Genomic DNA, 17,528 nt, shown 5'->3' with positions numbered 1-17,528 from the left:
CTTCCAAGTTTTACTGACATGCCACGACCAGGACCAAATCAGGCAATGTAATGGAACACTTAAAAGGGTATTCCATTTACATTATGGTACCATTTTCTCCATCAGATAGGGAATAACTTGCTGTCCGATGGGGGTCCCATCAGTGGGAATTCCAATGGTAAATACCCCTTTACCCTTTACAAACAGGTAATATCTACACTGATAATGTCTTGCTGTGTCCCTTCTGAGCATAACATCTGCAAATAGTTTGTATGTTCTCTCCGTGTTTGCGTGGATGTCCTCCGGTTTCCTCCCACACTCCAAAACATATTGGTAGGTTGATTAGATTGTGAGCCCCATTGGGGACAGGGGCCGATATGTGAAGAACTGCGTAATCTGTGTGCGCTAAATAAATAAAGGAATTATTAGTATAGTATACAGAGGCTGACAGGGAATCAGGAATGTGCCTGAGCAATTTATATTTGTCTGGAAATCTTTTCAAGACTTAAATATTTTGATGCAGACTGGTTACTAGGAAAGTATTGTTTAGGAAGGGCATCCTAAAATCTCAATGGCAATGTTGACAAGACATAGCAAAGCAGCAGGTCAGCAATCATGTCAATTACTCTTTCAGCCAAGTTCATCTGTAAACATTTAGGAGAATAAAATCCCTGTATGTTCCATTTGTGTAATGTACCATTTTAGCAGTGATTTTAATAAATGGATTAAATTGACTTTTTTCTTTAATGGTAGCGTAATTGGTAAATGATGTTTGGCTATTCAGTGGTATGATTTATTAAGTGACCTAGATGTGTGGTTACAAGTGCACATTACTTGCATCTCTTTGAAGTCTCAGTGGTGAGCTACATGGAGATGCCAGCCTGTAGCCTCTAATTAATATTTCATTACAATGTGTCTAGCTTATATAACGTTTAGGAGAACAGATGAGTAGATCTTATTCTAGCTTTTACATCTGCCGGAACTCTACTTGCCTTGGATATTGTGGGCGTGCGGTAGACAAGTCATAAACCCCCTATTAAAGGTCATGTACAAACCTCTCCATAAGAAAGATAAACTGAAAACATAAATTGAAAAAAGATAATCTGACACATTTCACATTATGTAGTTGGACGGTTACATGAAAATGGACGGTCCTTTTGACCTAAAAACAGCTTGTAATTGCTCAAGAACTCTGCACTCACTGAAAAACCACTTTTGTGTTATGTAGTCAGGACTGGTCCACCAGAAGATGGCAGAATCCTCCAGTGGGCTCCGACCCCGCTGTCATGCAAACTTCGGGTCACAGTCAATTCATCGCAAAGGCCTGACTAAGCCCCTGCCCAGAGAGACTTGCATTCTGGGGTGTGCAGATGCAATATAGTAAGAATACTCAGAAAAAGGGTGAGGCCTCTGCCTTGAGTTGACTGTGTTTCGCTATGACTTCCGCCCGGGCCGTAACATAGTTTACTCAGGTAGGAGCTCACAGTATGTAAGTAAGATTCTTGTGTAAGTCGCATGTTCTCAAATCGGAGACTGCCTGTTTTAGTTTTTATGTGGGCACTGTGACTAGTTTGACTGCTCTGGGGGCCCATGTTACTATATTGGCTACTGCGGGGCGACCATTGTTATATTGGCTACTGTAAGGGCCCTGTTACCATATTGGCTACTGAGGGGACCCTGTTAATATATGGGATACCGAAGAGCTCCTGTGACTAACTTGTCTACAATGGGGGCCTATATGACTATTTTGGCTATAGTGGTGCCTTTGTTAGTTAGTATCGGCTACTGTGGGGATCCTGTTACACTGTGGCTATTGTAGAGGCATAATTACTTTATTGGCTACCATGTAGGCCCTGTTTCTATATTTGCTACTGTGGGGACACCAATACTATATTGGCTACTGTAAAGGGTCCTGCTACCATATTGGCTGCTGTGGGGCCTTGTTAATATATAGGATATTGAGGGGCTCCTGTGACAATATTGGCTACCATGTGGGCCTTGGTACAATATTGGCTACTGTAGGGACACCACTACTATATTGCCTACTGTGAGGGCACCATCACTATATTGGCTACTGTGGAGGCTCTGTTAACATATTGGCTATAGCGGGGCTCTGTGAATATATGGGATACCGAGGGGCTCCTGTGACTATATTGGGTTCTGTAGGGGCTCTTCTATTATTTTGGCTAGTGTGGGAGCCATGCTACTATATTGGCCCTGCTACTATATGGGCTACTACAGTGAAGTTAGATACATGTTTTACAATTCAATTAGGAGTAGTTTATTATTATTTCTAGTTACATGAATGGTAGGCCCAAAAAGAGATTCCTCTGCTGGGCCACAAGTAATCCAGTCTGAAACTGAATGTAGTGGTATTGAGCTTACCTCTCCCCAGATGCCAACTGTATCTCTGATGTCATTCTTGCTGTACGACAGCTGTCTGATACAATTGTTCACAGCAACACTGCTTTTCCCGGGAGCCAGGTCCTCCTCTGCCATTTCTACCCAGCCCAAAGAACGCACAGCAAAGCACTGGGGGCGAGAAACAACACCTATTATACATACAGTGGATAAAGCTTATCATTACTGACAAATTATCAAAAATATATAACGGTTCTTAAATGTGGGTACATGTCAGCTCTCTTAACATGTCAGGTTTGGAAGAACACTGTCTATAGTTCTGCAATTCTGTTTCTCCTGGACATGTATAAATAAATTGACAAATGGGTTGACAGACATTGACTGGATATTATAACAGTCATGGCCATAAGTTTTGAGAATGACACAAATGTTCATTTTTACAAAGTCTACGGTGATCAGCTTGACAACAATTAATTGCAAAATCAATATTTGCCTAGAAAATTAACCTTTTCCCCCAAAACACATTTCAACTTCATTGCAGGCCTGCCTTAAAAGGAGCAGCTAACATCGTTTCAGTGATTGCTCCAGTAACACAGGTGTGGGTGCTGATGAGGACAGGGCTGGAGATCAATCTGTCATGATTAAGTAAGAATCACACCACTGGACACTTTAAAAGGAGGCTGGTGCTTGGCATCATTGGTTCTCTTCTGTTAACCATGGTTATCTCTAAAGAAACACATGCAGTCATCATTGCACTGCACAAAACTGGCCTAATAGGGAAACGTATTGCAGCTAGAAAGATTGCACCTCAGTCAACAATCTATCGCATCATCAAGGAATTCAAGGAGAGAGGTTCCATTGCCAGGGTGCCCAAGAAGGACCAGCGAGCACCAAGACCGTCTCTTAAAGTGTTTCAGCTTCGGGATCAGGCTACCAGCAGTGCAGAGCTTGCTCAGGAATGGCAGTAGGCAGGTGTGAGTGCATCTGCACGCACTGTGAGACTGCGGAGACTCTTGGAGCAAGGCCTGGTGTCAAGGAGGGCAGCAAAGAAGCCACTTTTCACCAGAAAAAAACATCAGGGACAGACTGATATTCTGCAAAAAGTACAGGGAGTGGACTGCTGAGGACTGGGGTAAAGTCATGTTCTCTGATGAATCCCCTTTCCGATTGTTTGGAACATCTGGAAAACAGCTTGTTTGGAGAAGACAAGGTGAGCGATACCACCAGTCTTGTCTCATGCCAACTGTAAAGCATCCTTCAACCATTCATGTGTGGGGCGGCTTCTCAGCCAAGGGAATCGGCTCTCTCACAGTCTTGCCTAAAACACATCCATGAATAAAGAATGGGACCAGAATGTCCTCCAAGAGCAACTTCTCCCAAGCGTCCAAGAGCAGTTTGGTGATCAACAATGCCTTTTCCAGCATGATGGAGCACCTTGCATTACAGCAAAGGTGATAACTAAATGGCTCAGGGAACAAAACAGAGATTTTGGGTCCGTGGCCTGGAAACTCCCCAGTTCTTAATCCCATTGAGAACTTGTGGTCAATCATCAAGAGTCGGGTGGACAAACAAAATTCAACAAATTGTGACAAAATGAAAGCATGGATTGTGCAAGAATGGGCGGCTATCAGTCAGGATTTGGTCCAGAGGTTGATGAGAGTTGCCAGGGAGAATTGCAGAGGTCCTGAAGAAGAAGGGTCAACACTGCAAATACTGACTTGCTGCAGTAACTGCTTCTAACTGTCAGTAAAAGCTTTTGTTACTCATAATATGATTGTACTTGTATTTCTGTATGTGATAAAAACATCTGACAAACCAGAGGGCAACAGATCATGTGAAAATATAATATTTGTGTCATTCTCAAAACTTATAGCCATGACTGTAGAGTTTGTGACAAAGAAATCCCCAGTTATGAATTTATTGATTAAAGGAAACCTACCACTTGGAATCGTGCTTCTAAGGCGCAAATACCGTGCACAGCTCAGGGTGAGCTGGTGCCGGCGCTTATCTTCCTTATGTTCTTAAACGGATGTAAAGCGTTTAAATGTTTTATTAATGTTTACATAGGAAGTAGCTTCACCGCAGTACCATGCGCGCGACCATTTCCTATTCAGACAGAGACGCGCGAATGGTGCGCCGACCGCGTACCACGGTGCAGGGAAGCTACTTCCTATATAAAGATTAATAAAGCGTTTAAACGCTTTACATCCATTTAAGAACATAAGGAAGTTAAGCGCCGGCACCAGCTCACCCTGAGCTGGTACACGGTATTTGCGGCTTTGAAGCACGATTCCAAGTTTTTCCACTAATGACAGTTTCCTGTAGCAATTTATGCACTGATCCTCAAGCTTCTTTTGTAATAAAAAAAAACACTTGTTTCTGTCACATTAAAAGCAAGTTTGAAAATGTACCCTACTCCTTGCCAGCAAAGACCCCAAGTCATGTGAGATTTCTATCCATTGTTCAAGTGCCAGGGTGTCATTCTGTAACAGCTCTCACAGCTCCCTCATCGCCCCCCTCCCTTCTGACTACACTACTGTAACTGTTCAAGCAACTGCCACCCTTGCACAGGTTTTTTTTCCCTTGCTCTGACATGCACAGTGAACAGGAATCATGTGATGCCGGTATGCAGGGGCATAACTTGAGGGGGTGCAGAGGTTGCGGTCGCACCCGGGCCCAAGAGGTTTAGGGGGCCCTTATGGTGTCCCTTTCCCATATGAAAAGACTATAATGTATGGTTTATAGTAATAGTTAGGGGCCTGGCACAGACTTTGCATTGGGGCCCATCACCTTCTAGTTAAGCCACTGCCGGTATGTGAAAGCATGCTACTGCAACCTGGAACTTCAACCTGGAAATAAAAATGCATACACACTCCTCTCTCTTGGGAAAACTTCTTACAGAGACATAACAGATGAAACAGCACATACACTCTTCTTCGAAAGCTGCAATATTACCTCCCTGGAGGAGTCTATGTTTACAGCACCAATAATTTATTAAAGTTTTATTTACTGGCCCCTGATCTTAAAGGGGTTTTCTTTTAGAATATTTGTTGGAAGGGTTTCCTTGCAACTAGTTGCTGGGGGCTCTCAGCATTCAGGTGTACCATACATATACTCGAGTATAAGCCGCCCGAGTATAAGCTGAGGCACCTAATTTTACCACAAAAAAACTTGGAAAACTTATTTACTCAAGTATAAGCCAAGGGTGGGAAATGCAGCAACTACTCTTTAATGAAATGTCAAGCAGCAGAACCCCCCTGAATATCCTGCAGCAAAGCCCCCCTCAATGTCCAGCAGCAGGGCCCCCCTTAATGTCCAGCAGGAGGACCCCCCTTAATGTCCAGCAGCAGAGCCTCCCTTAAAAATAATAAACTCAGGACTTACCTCCGGTGGTCACCCCTGGCGTCCTCCTCTGCTTGCAGCTCCTCTTCTTCCCTCCCCTCTAGCTTTCCGGCGATAAACCACGTGTGTACACGGGGCAGAGAGCATGGACGTGCCTCTCTCGGCACTGCCAAGAAGGCAAGATGCAGGGAGAGGACGAGCCATGAGGAGAAGAGGATGCTGGGGGTGAGCACCAGAGAGTAACTGTACAAGTTTTTTGTTTTATACACTTGTGCATAAGCCGAGCTGGGTTTTCCCAGCACATTTTTACGCTAATCTGCAAACTAATCTGTTATTCCTCTACAGAATGACATACTGGCCATTATAATAAATGGCCATTCAAGTGATGGAAGGATGTACTGAGCCTCCAGATCAAGAGATGCCCCAGCTATGCTTTGTCCCCTCTATTGTGCATCAGCGCCATAACCATGCCAGAATAAGATGCTGACATATAAACATTGTTCTGGCAATTCGCTGCATCAATTTATTAATGCTATGACGATATAAAAGTTGAGAAATGCATTGGAAAGTTAGAAATTCAAGAATGCCTATTCTGAATTGTGTATTAAAGGGAATCTGTCAGCAGTCTTGAGATCTGTTTAACCATACCTATGTGTGTGTTGTTAGTAGCAGCAGGAAAGGGAGTTTTAGATATATTTTTCAGATTTGTATCTGGATTCGGAGCTCTCTGGCATTTTCTGCAGCTCTGTAGACATATTTAGGCACAAGAGCTTGCAATCAAATTATTAATTTCCAAATGTGTTACAGTTTGCATTCTTATTCACCAGTCCTGGGATCTGTGGAAAGTTACTTCTTTCTAATTAATGTTTCAGTAATGTAATCTGCATGCTTGAATTAAAAAAGTTACTGTATTATTTATCCAGGAAAGGAATGTATGAAAAATTAAATTGCCCTGTGAAACATTGACTTGGTTTTCCCTACAGACAGCAGGAAAACAGACCCGTCTCCAACAGCTGCCACAACGCTGATAACCAATGCTGTGCAAAGACAAAGGAGCTGGAACATCAGCCCCTCCTGCCGGGTGTCCTCTGGACAGTAGGAAACATTGCAATTATAAATTAGCATTGTATGGTTACTGCCAAATATTCTAGAAAGTAACACGTTATGCTAAAGCTGAAACGTATGTGGAATGTTCTTTATGGAAAGAACTGAGACTATTCCCATATGTTTTTAGGTAGAAAAGCAACTAAATTACTAATCAGGAAAGAATCTGACCTATGTTTTTTCTTAGAACATTATTGTTGCCTACTTAAAGGAAATCTACCATCAAAATCCATCATGATAAACCAGAGACACTTACTCATGTGGTAATCTTGTTATCAATGGCGTCTTCCCTTCTAAAATCAACTGTTTAAATTACTGCATATACTAGAGTATAAGCCGACCCGAGTATAAGCCGAGACCCCTAATTTTAACACAAAAAAACTGGGAAAACCTATTGACTCGAGTATAAGCCTAGTATATAACCTGCCAGCTCATGCTCCTAATATATAGCCAGAAGCCCCATGCTCCCAGTATATACACAGCCAGCTCATACTCCCAGTATACAGCTAGCCCTTTGCGCTGTCTGTTGCACGCACCATGACATCATAGTGTGAGCCAATGCCGGCACACACATTAAAATGTCTGAGTGGCTGACGTCACTGGTGCCTGTGACAGACCGTGCGCCGCCACGGAGCCAATGCTGGACATAGTGGAAAAGAAGAGGACCTGCCGGAGTGGTGGCGTTGGAAGGTGAGTACACAGTTTGTTTATTTTTATAGACTCGAGTATAAGCCGAGTTAGGGTTTTTCAGCACATTTTTTGGCTTATACTCAAGTATATACCGTATGCCAAAGAACCAGAAAAGCACTGAAGCTACCAGGACATTCCCCTCCACCTCATAACTTTTCCTTCATAATGTGTGATTACAGCAGGCTGACGGAAGTGGAAAGTACCCGGTGGGGGAGGAGGGGAAAGTGCTCCTGCACAATATAGCAGCCGGTAAAGACAGAGCCCAGAAGGGCTCTGGTAACACCCCCCGCAGAACTTCTGGCTCATTAGCTGAATTTTAGAAGGAAGGAGGATAACAAATATGAGATCAACACATTAACATAATTTAAACAGTTGATTTTAGAAGGAAGGAGGCCATGGATAACAATTATAAGAAGATTACCACAGTCAGTATGCCTGGATCTATGAGTAATGTCCCTGGTTTATCATGATGGCTTTTGATGGTAAATTTCTTTGAAAGGGACTTTGTAAAACTATAGACAGTACATTGCTAGTAACAGTCTTGGTATAGGGGACATGACTTATGCGGAGCCAGAAAGGCACCAAAAATAAGCCAATACCTTAGACTAAGCCAACTAACGGGAGCTGTAAGACAATGATAAATATATTACCAGATTTTTTATCCAGCATTGATAAACCTAGTGGAGTATAAGACTGTCTAGTCCAACTTGATAAATCTTCCCAATAATTAGTCTACATAATCCTGAACTGTGCCACAATTTTCAGTAGCTGTTGCAGGATGATCGATCTGTGGCATTATTAGGTTGCTATTAGTTCTCTTGCCACAAGAAAGAAAGAAACCAGGGGTTGAGTCGTGTAGTGCTCTTTAGGTAGTAAAATGAAAAATTCAATCTGCATATCTTTATCATAAAGCTGCCATAAAAATGTTCATAATTGTGGCACTTACTGATCCCCATGCATACACGGTGTATATAGCAGTATACGGATAACTAGTAATTACTGTGGCCATTACACACAGACTGGAGGAATAAAATGAACTAGAATGTGACCCCTGGAATACATAGGAAGAATATCCAGTGCAACACTGCCCTCTAGTGGAGGTTTTATATGTGATCTCGGTGTCCAAAATTGTAATCAGAAATTGCAAATGTAACAGATAGTAAAAAGACTGATTCTCATGAACAGCATAAGTTGCTGTGGCTTTTATACGCTTTTTTCTATAATGTTTTTTTTTACCCAGGTATTTAAAGGAAATCTACCATTTGATTTGATGCATTATGAAGAAAACATACCTTTAGAATGCTGTAGCTACACTGATCACATCTTGTTTAATCCCAGTGCTGAGTGGTTTTGCTAAAAAAACAATTATAAAATTATGATAATGAAGCTCTGTCGCTTCTGTGCTGGGGCTCAGCGCTTTTCCTCTTACATTAGTTATGTACTGCACCAGAGGATACTGTAATCACTGTTGTGCCTGACAGGCAGAAGTAATCAATCGCTGCACCATCCTCCAGCTGCTGTGTATAAGTCATCCAGCTCAGATTGATTAGTCCTGTCTGGACAGTTCAGGAAACTCCATGTAATGTGTTTATGCAGGCTGAATCCAACCCAGCTTTCCCAAGGTCTTGAATGGTATAATTGTTTATTTTTTCAGCAAAACCACTCAGCTCAGGGATTAAACAAGATATGCTTCTGCATCCGTGTAGCTACAGCATTCTCAAGGTATGTTTGGTTCATAATGCATGAAATCAAATGGTAGATTTAATTTTGAGCTTCCTTATCATAACTATCCTTTTGGATACAACAGTGCGGAGCAGTGTAACTTCAACACTTGTGGTGAAAAACTTACTAGACTCTGCAGCTGTATTTGTTTGTGCATTTCTATCCCGCACACTCCCTACAGCAGCAGCAGCAGCTCTTCCTATTGATAATTCTGTATATATCAGTTAATTCTGGATGATTGGTGCATGGGGTTGGGGTAAGGAGTTCCAGTACATTTCAGTCATGTAATCAGGGCAGGGGAAAGGTTTTAGGTATGTATGTGATCATCTTCTAACCCCTCAAAAACAATAAGTGACATTCAAAGGGTATAAGAAGAAGTGAGGCTCAGATGTCAAGTGGGCAGTGCTACATAGTGACAGCCTCTCCTGCAGGAGTGTACATAAGGGGAAATAGCTGCTAATCATTTAATAAGATGAAACACTAAACTTTCAAGGCTCAAATGAGCAGAAATGAATACTAGAACTCGTTGAGCAAAACTATATCATATATATTCTGCTTTATAACATGCTCACTGCAAATAGGACACCATGTACAATCTGCTCTGCTCTTCCTGCTCTATAACATGCTGCCTGCAGATAGGAAACTATATACAATCTGGTCATCTACTCCTGCTCTATAACATGCTGTCTGCAGATAATACACTATGTACAATCTATTCAGCTCCTCCTGCTCTGTACCATGCTGTCTGCATATTATTTCTATTCTTATTATGACAGTTCTGCTGGTGATTGCACGCTAATGACATCATCACTTCTGGTGAGGGCAACAAACAGCACAGACCAGAATGCAGCTGCTGGAACAGCAAAACCTTTCTATAAGAATTAGCTTTTTTTGAACAACAAAAAAAATTGGGCAGCTCATTTATGCACTCCAATTTTTAACTATGAAAAAAACATGTACAGTACATTATTGCAATGTGCCAGTCTAGGGTGCAGAAACCACTGTACCACTTCTCTGCACATAGACACGTACAGCAGAAATATCTCATGAACAACGTAAACTAATACAATGGCAAATATATACACGGCCACTGGAATTTTCTTACAAGGTTGTCAATGATGACAAGGTCGGTGGGGTCAGCCAAAACCTATTGCTGTGTCATACCCACCGCCTTCCCTTTTAAGGCACGAGCTGTCGAGAAGTTTACTTAAAGGCAGCAAAACTTACTGCAGGAGTGGGCATCAAGGATCAAGACAGATACCTACAAACCTAAACAAAACATAAAGCTGCCGGGCGCTGGACCTACAGCAGTCTGCATCCCTCCAGCTATGTATAATATAGCCTTGTTTCCTTCACATTTCATTGCCCCCCTTTACCTGTATTTATCCATCTGGAGTTTCAGTGCCACATATGCAATTACAGTGTTCGCCATCCACATAAAAAGCCGCATAATTACAGACATCATCCCAGATTCTGCCCTTGTTTCCCTACACAGTAACAAATTGGTTTATTTAAACCTGAAACATGGCGGCTGCTGCATTATTTATCTGCAGTTCCCTTCGTGGCTGTGAGTGGATTTTAATACTGCGTGTGGTGCGCTGCCAAGCCCTGGCTGCAAACAACCAATATTTAAGCTCTGCGGTCCCTGTCACTGCCACAGGCCTCACTAGTGTCAGGACATCAGGTCCCCGAGACTAAGGAGATCACAGCAATAATGCAGAATATATAAAACATACATGCGCTGCACCTAGGCCACTATACAGCTAGAACGTATAATACAATACAGTATAGAATATTTACTGCATTTCCCTTTATTTTTAGCAACATACTATATTATTCTATTGCTTCCAGGGGTCTTCAGTATCAGGCACCTTACATCTCCAGAGTATTTCCTTGAATCCTTTACATCCATAAGTCAGAATCCTCTGGAAGAATCTTAAAATTTTTGAAATTCAACATTCCGATCCTTCTTTTCCCTGACATTAGCCATTAGCAGAGAATCAGAACACTCCTATAACCATTGGATAGTTGGACGGTCCCCCTGAATTTGGTAATTAGTTTTGACCATTTATAGTTGCAGACAAGGTTAGGGTTAGGGTACAGTTAGAATTATGGTAAGGTTTGGGCAGGGTAGGTTTATGTTAGGGTTAGTATGGGGTTAGGGTAGTGTGGAAGTTAGGGTAGGTTTAGGTTAGTATAGGGTTAGGGTAATGTTAGAGTAGGTTTAGATTAGGATTAGGGAAGGGTTAGTATAGGATTAGGGTAGGTTTAGATTAGGGTTAGGGCATGATTAGAGTAGGGTTAAAGCAGGTTTAGGTTAATGTTAGTATAGGGTTAGAATTAGGGTAGGTTTAGATTATGTTTAGTATAGGGTTAGGGAGGGGTTAGTATAGGGTTAGGGTAGGTTTAGGGTAAGCATAGGGTTAAGGTAGTGTTAGAGTTAGCGTAGGCTTAGATTAGGGTTAGGAAAGGGTTAGTATAGAGTTAGGCAGTGGCGTAACTAGAACCTGATGGGCCCCAGTGCAAAGTCTGTGCCAGGCCCCCCGACTATAATGTATGGTTTATAGTAATAGCCTTCTCATATGGGAAAGTGACACCATAAGGGCCCCCTAAACCTCTTGGGCCCAGGTGCGATTGCAACCTAAGCACCCCCTAAAGTTACGCCCCTGGAGTTAGGGAAGGGTTAGGGTAGCAAGTGTGAAGAGCTGGCTAATCATAGCTATATGTGTGTTGTTATTGACAGTAAAAGTGTGAAAATGGAATAAAACTCCCTAATCTTCACTAAGTGCACAGCAATTGTGTCCTCTCACTGCTTTCTTCAATGAACTGCTCCACAGCCCATCCAATCTGCTCCATATAACTGATGTAGTAATAACACAGAAGCTACAGATTACACAGGAGGGGATGTGCAGCAGCTCAATGCAGAAAGTTAACAACAATACACCAAGGTATAATAAAAAAAAATGCCCTAGGGCTGCTACCTAACACCTTCAGAAGTTCAAAATTGCTGACAGATTGAGGGGTTGTCCTGTCAAGTTATCCATTGGGTGAGGGTCTCAGTGGATAGGGGACAACTTGAAGATTGGTGGGGGTCTCAGATCATGAAAACAGGGTCTATTATACCCCAAATGAATGCAGCGGCAGGTGAGACAGTGGGGCAGATTTACTTACCCGGTCCATTTGCTATCCAGCGGCGCGTTCTATGCGGTGGATTCGGGTCTTCCGGCGATTCACTAAGGCAGTTCCTCCGACGTCCACCAGGTGTCGCTGCTGCGCTGAAGTCCGCCGAGGTCCGCCGGAGCGCACGATCAATTGCCGGGTGAAGGTAAGTGCGTGTCCAGCGACACTTTTTTTTTTTTAATGCAGCGGTTTCTCCAAATCCGTCAGGTTTTCGTACGGCCACGCCCCCTGATTTCCATCGCGTGCATGCCGGCGCCGATGCGCCACAATCCGCTCGCGTGCGCCAAAATCCAGGGGCAATACAGGGAAAATCGGTGCAAAACCGGGAAAATTTGGTTAACCCGTCGCAAAAACGCAAATCGGCCCCTTAGTAAATGACCCCCAGTGAGTACTAAGCTCACTTACCAAAAAATTTTAATTAAAAAATGATCCTCCACCCTGTGTTGTAACAGGACAACCCCTTTAAGGAAGTGACAATGAAAGTATCATTTAATATTAAAACCCTAAAATTTTATTTGTTTTTAATCTTGTCATTTCACATGGCCTGTAAAAGGGTTTGACATTGACTTATAGTATTGTCACCTTCACACAGCTTTTTCTATTCTCATAAATAGACATCATATAACATTAGATATCTATATGTAATCTAAAACATGACCGAGATTTAAAAATCTGGCTTGAGAAATTCGGCAGTGAAGGGAAGTCTGCTCTCCTGGTTTACATGCATTATTATTATTATTAAAGTCTGCAGATTCCTAGGGAAAGGTGTTAGGGGGTATTTGGATCCAGCTAATGCACACACATCGCTGGTGCAGTTTCAGTGGTGGATGGTTGATAATCTTTTCCCGGCTTTCTATCTGGTTACACTGTGGAATTTTTCTTCTTAATTATAGACTGCAGTACAGATGGTGATATAATGAGGTTACTGCTGAGTACATGCAGTCATATCTTGTCGCCACAAGGGGACAGGAACACACCATGTACTGTGCAGTATATAAGTCAGACGCAGTAACACTACTCATCATCCATAAAAATTTTCTTATCTCAACTGGTGTATGAGGCTTCTGATCATTCCCATCATTATCATGCAGGAGACATTTATAGAAATATCAGAATGCATTCAAAAACAGAAGAAAATTCGGAACTTGTCAATGAGTGACTAACCCTTCAGTGAGAAATGGTAAATGCTGGCAGTGACCAATGTACAGTTTCTAGTCATCTTTCTATAAGGTTAACTATTCCATCAACGGCACGGCACATGCCCATGTATTTCTATAATTGGTGTATTTCCTGGCCCCGCTCCGGCAGTCCTCTTCTACAGCCATCTGCATGGGAGCCGTACTCACACACCCATGTAAGCTAAGCCCTACCCTAACTCAGCAGTCACACACAGACAAAGTAGACTGCTGCCTACAAGTTCCTTTGGAGGGAGGGAGTCATCAGAAGTGATGAGTATATATTCCCATGTACATTATGCGTATTTATCTGTTAATTGGATATTTACAGTGCGGTGCGAGTTAAAGGAGGACGTCCGGTATGGGACAAAGACATCACAAAGAATGTTCTGCTTAATATTCTACAAGTAGAGATACATTATAACTGTACGTGTGATCATATAGATGGAGATCCAGTGGTCTATGTGGTTATGTATCAGGTTACGGCTACTTCCACATAAGGTGTGCAGTTATATAGGACATATACAACAGTCAGCGGAGATCATCTGCCAATGCCAAATGAAAATGACTGCCCGGGACGCAAACATGAGCAGGAATAGGACCCGCTCTATCTTTAACGGTCGACTCATGCATAGTGCTGTGGAATCCATAGCTGTGTGTATGAGCCCATAGCAGTAAATAGGGATGTGTGCTAGATGTAGGGAATATGGCTAGCACAGGTCCTGATTTCCATGTCTTGTTCAGGTAGTATAGTATAGTGATCATTTAATACCACAAGAATATGTATTCCAGTCAACCAGCCACATGAACAGATGAACTTCTTCCTTGTCCACACTAAGACTTCAAGGGGGTTTCCCACGAAGAGTTTTCCCACAAGATAGTGTCTAACTTGCTGATCGTGGTCTTAGTGATGGGATCCCCACAGATCACTAGAACGGGGGTCCGAACTACCCGTCAGAACCCTTATATTATCACCAAGATGGCCAGAACAGCCAGTCAGGCATGGCCGGGCTTCCCCCTTTATCTCTATGGAGCTGATGGAGATTGGGGAATACGGTGCCCTGTGGATAGAGCCTAACTTGCTTTGTGGGAAAATTCCTTTAAGACCTTACATCAGGGCATCTTAAGGCATGTAACAAATATGATTTGTCAGAATTACAAATCCAGTCACAGCTTCAAACATCTATAATTGTAAGACGTCCAAAGGCCAAACCTACTGAAACTATAAGTTAGAGTACAGACAGAGATTTCTGGACTACATAAGGTTTGTTTCTATTTTGCTACAATGTAGTCATGAAAGTCTGGAGGTGATCGGGGGGACACATGCTCCAAATCAGTTTTCACCCCATAACTACATGTAAACAGGGATGTGCCCATTTAGGACTTCTAACCCAGTGAGCTTTTGTAGAAGAATGTCTGTTATGCTTGGGGCCAGTTCACACCACATCAGTTTTTGCATCAGTTAGAGAGTCAGAAGTAGTAGTCAGTCAGAAGTAGAGATTACACAGAGCAGGTACAAGTCTTCCCATTACACATTATCTCTATGTAACCTCCACACCTGATCCTGACAATAACTGATGCAGAAAATCATAACGAATCCAGACATAAAAATTATTTCTAATATATCATCTCATTACATCATTTCCAGATCACATGAATGAGGATGTACATTCTGTGCCACCACTTACCTTGGCTTCAGGGTCACTGTTGATGCTGGATGAGTCGTCTTCATCAGACTGAGGTCCATTTCTAAGGAGGACATTAGGAGATGGTAAGTTCAGTGTTATGTAAAGTTCTCTATGGAGTAATACAGAAGTACACTACAAAATTTCTCTATTAACAGATACCATAAATACATTAATGTGCATTTAGGGAGTTTATAGAAGCTAGCAATCCAACCCCATCAGGCCTGCTGCAGGACTCTACCTTCCAGAGCCGCTCTAGTATTGATGCCAAAACAGCTTCTACCTTCTCCATCCCCAAGTCCCTGAATCTGATCTGTGAGCTTCTCCTACCAGACTGCACCCAACCAGCTTCCTCGCACATTGGCAGATACCATCTCTACCTCAGCCTGTTATCATTGCTGAATTGAAGTTCTGGAATAGGGGAACTATAAGTTGATGATCTACATCGTCTCTCCTTAGGATCCCTGGCTGCCCCTAACATCAAGAGCCTCCCCTCTACCTTTCATCCGGGAATCCCTAACACACGCATACACCGGGAGTTCCCCAGGGAGAACTTTCCACTTTACTGCAGCCTCTCCTTTTTGTTGCAATCCGCTTTCTGGACCTGCCCGGCATGGACAAGACCTGTTTCACCTGGACAAAGCGATCGTGATCAGTCCAACGCTAGGCTGCACTAAAGACAGTCACTCAGGTACCAGGGGAATTCAGCTGTCCCTGAGCCATTAGGTCAGGTCCCAGTGGGAGGATGTTGCACAAACTGTGATTTTATGTGATCAGATACAAACATGGGGTAGACTGTTGCAAATGTACCCCATGAGGATGTCACCCTGATCACATGACATGTTGAGCAGAGGTATGGAACATGGGAAGGAGGAGGACACCCCTTCCTCCCATCTGATGCCAGGAAATATAAGATAAGGTTGATTCATGGGGATGTAAGTTGATTAATAGGGCTCTACGGGAACCTATCACTGTATTTGTAAAAATGTGGTGACACGTTCCCTTTAAAGTTGTGAATTATATACTTTGTCATATAACAAGTATAATCTACACATCTAGACAAGAAAGTGGTCAAATCAGATTAAACTGTATGGAACGAGTACATGCAATCTTTTTAGGCTTATATTCATTCTACCAATGTTGAAGACCGCAACCATACAAAATACTGCACAAATGTAATTCATGATCAATTATCCGGAAATACATGTTTACTTCTTAATTTCATCTATAGAGTCACATGTAAGTAATGTTCTCTTTGTCTGGCATCGCAATGTGACATAAATCACGTATATAGTCACATGAAATCGTTTAAATAGTTTAAAACTATAAACCAAGTACAGCCAATGACTCTCCAGGGGTTTTATAGCGCCACGGACTTTGTCCAAAACCAAGTAACCTTGACATGTTACAAAATGCATTTTATTAGAAAATTGACACTGATCTTCATCTTTATATACAATCCTTTCCAATACATACAAGCAGATTGTGGTGAGCCCCCTTCCCTGCTGGAAAGCTAAGCAGGTACTGTTCAGCTATCATGTAGCGCCACCACAGGAGAAACAAAGCGTTACCTGGTGCTTATTATAATAAACGGATGATTACGGTAGTTTAATACAAAGACGTCTTGGGTCCTCTGACTGATGGGGATGGATGTTCATTACTATTTGGTGCTTTGGCCAATTTATGAAGGTTGTGACTGAAACAATCTGCTTTGTTAACTCAAAGTGTCCTCATGGGGTCGCTAAATTTCTAAATCATATAACCTCATAAAAGGATACGTGAATTCTAAAAGAAAAAATTTAATAAAAAAGGTCATGTGTCATACTGACCAGGAGAAATTATGGAGCGTCTGTGCTGGGTCAGTAGGAGATTGGAGAGGTAATTATTGATTGTTTATTACATTAGAGAGTTGTATGAAGTTTGTAAGTATCCTCTTTTCACAGGATAGGGGATAACAATCTGATCGGTGAGGGTCCGGCTGCTTGGTCCCCGATTACTCATAAGAACGAGACCCCCCTAGTGATTCAGAGAATGGGGCTCTCGTTGTCACTAATGGGTGGAGTGGCAGGATGTTGGAAATTGCCCCACTGGGGTATCTGTGGTCTTCCCGTTCACAGTCTATATAAGTGCTGGAGGTAGCTGAACGTCTCTGACACTACCATATTTTTTATATGCAGCAGCAGGACAGGTGTTTTCCCTGCTACCCCACCCATTAGTAAGAACAAGACCCCCATTCTTGTGATCTGTGGGGGTCCCAGTTGGACCCTAAGCAGTAAACTTGTTGTATTAT

At 42.5% G+C, this 17,528-nt stretch overlaps 1 protein-coding gene across 14 annotated transcripts in view; it reads right to left on the bottom strand.

Moving 5' to 3' along the window:
* APBB2 (amyloid beta precursor protein binding family B member 2) overlaps positions 1-17,528 on the bottom strand; it is a 214,802-nt gene that overhangs the window by 54,433 nt on the left and 142,841 nt on the right. For all 14 annotated transcript variants that reach the window (XR_011849821.1, XR_011849822.1, XR_011849823.1 and 11 more), the window contains 2 exons: positions 15,242-15,302; positions 2,365-2,511 (listed from right to left, as the gene is read on the bottom strand). Coding sequence is in view for 9 of the 14 variants with exons in the window: in XM_072125080.1 (XP_071981181.1) it covers positions 2,365-2,511; positions 15,242-15,302 (208 nt within the window). In the remaining 5 variants the exon portion in view is untranslated. The remainder of the gene's footprint in view (positions 1-2,364; positions 2,512-15,241; positions 15,303-17,528) is intronic.

The sequence above is a fragment of the Engystomops pustulosus genome, chromosome 1 (genome assembly GCF_040894005.1).
Source record: "Engystomops pustulosus chromosome 1, aEngPut4.maternal, whole genome shotgun sequence".
NCBI lineage: Eukaryota > Metazoa > Chordata > Amphibia > Anura > Leptodactylidae > Engystomops > Engystomops pustulosus.
The sequence above is the reverse complement of the archived record's forward strand: the minus strand, read 5'-3'. Positions and strand labels throughout refer to the sequence as shown.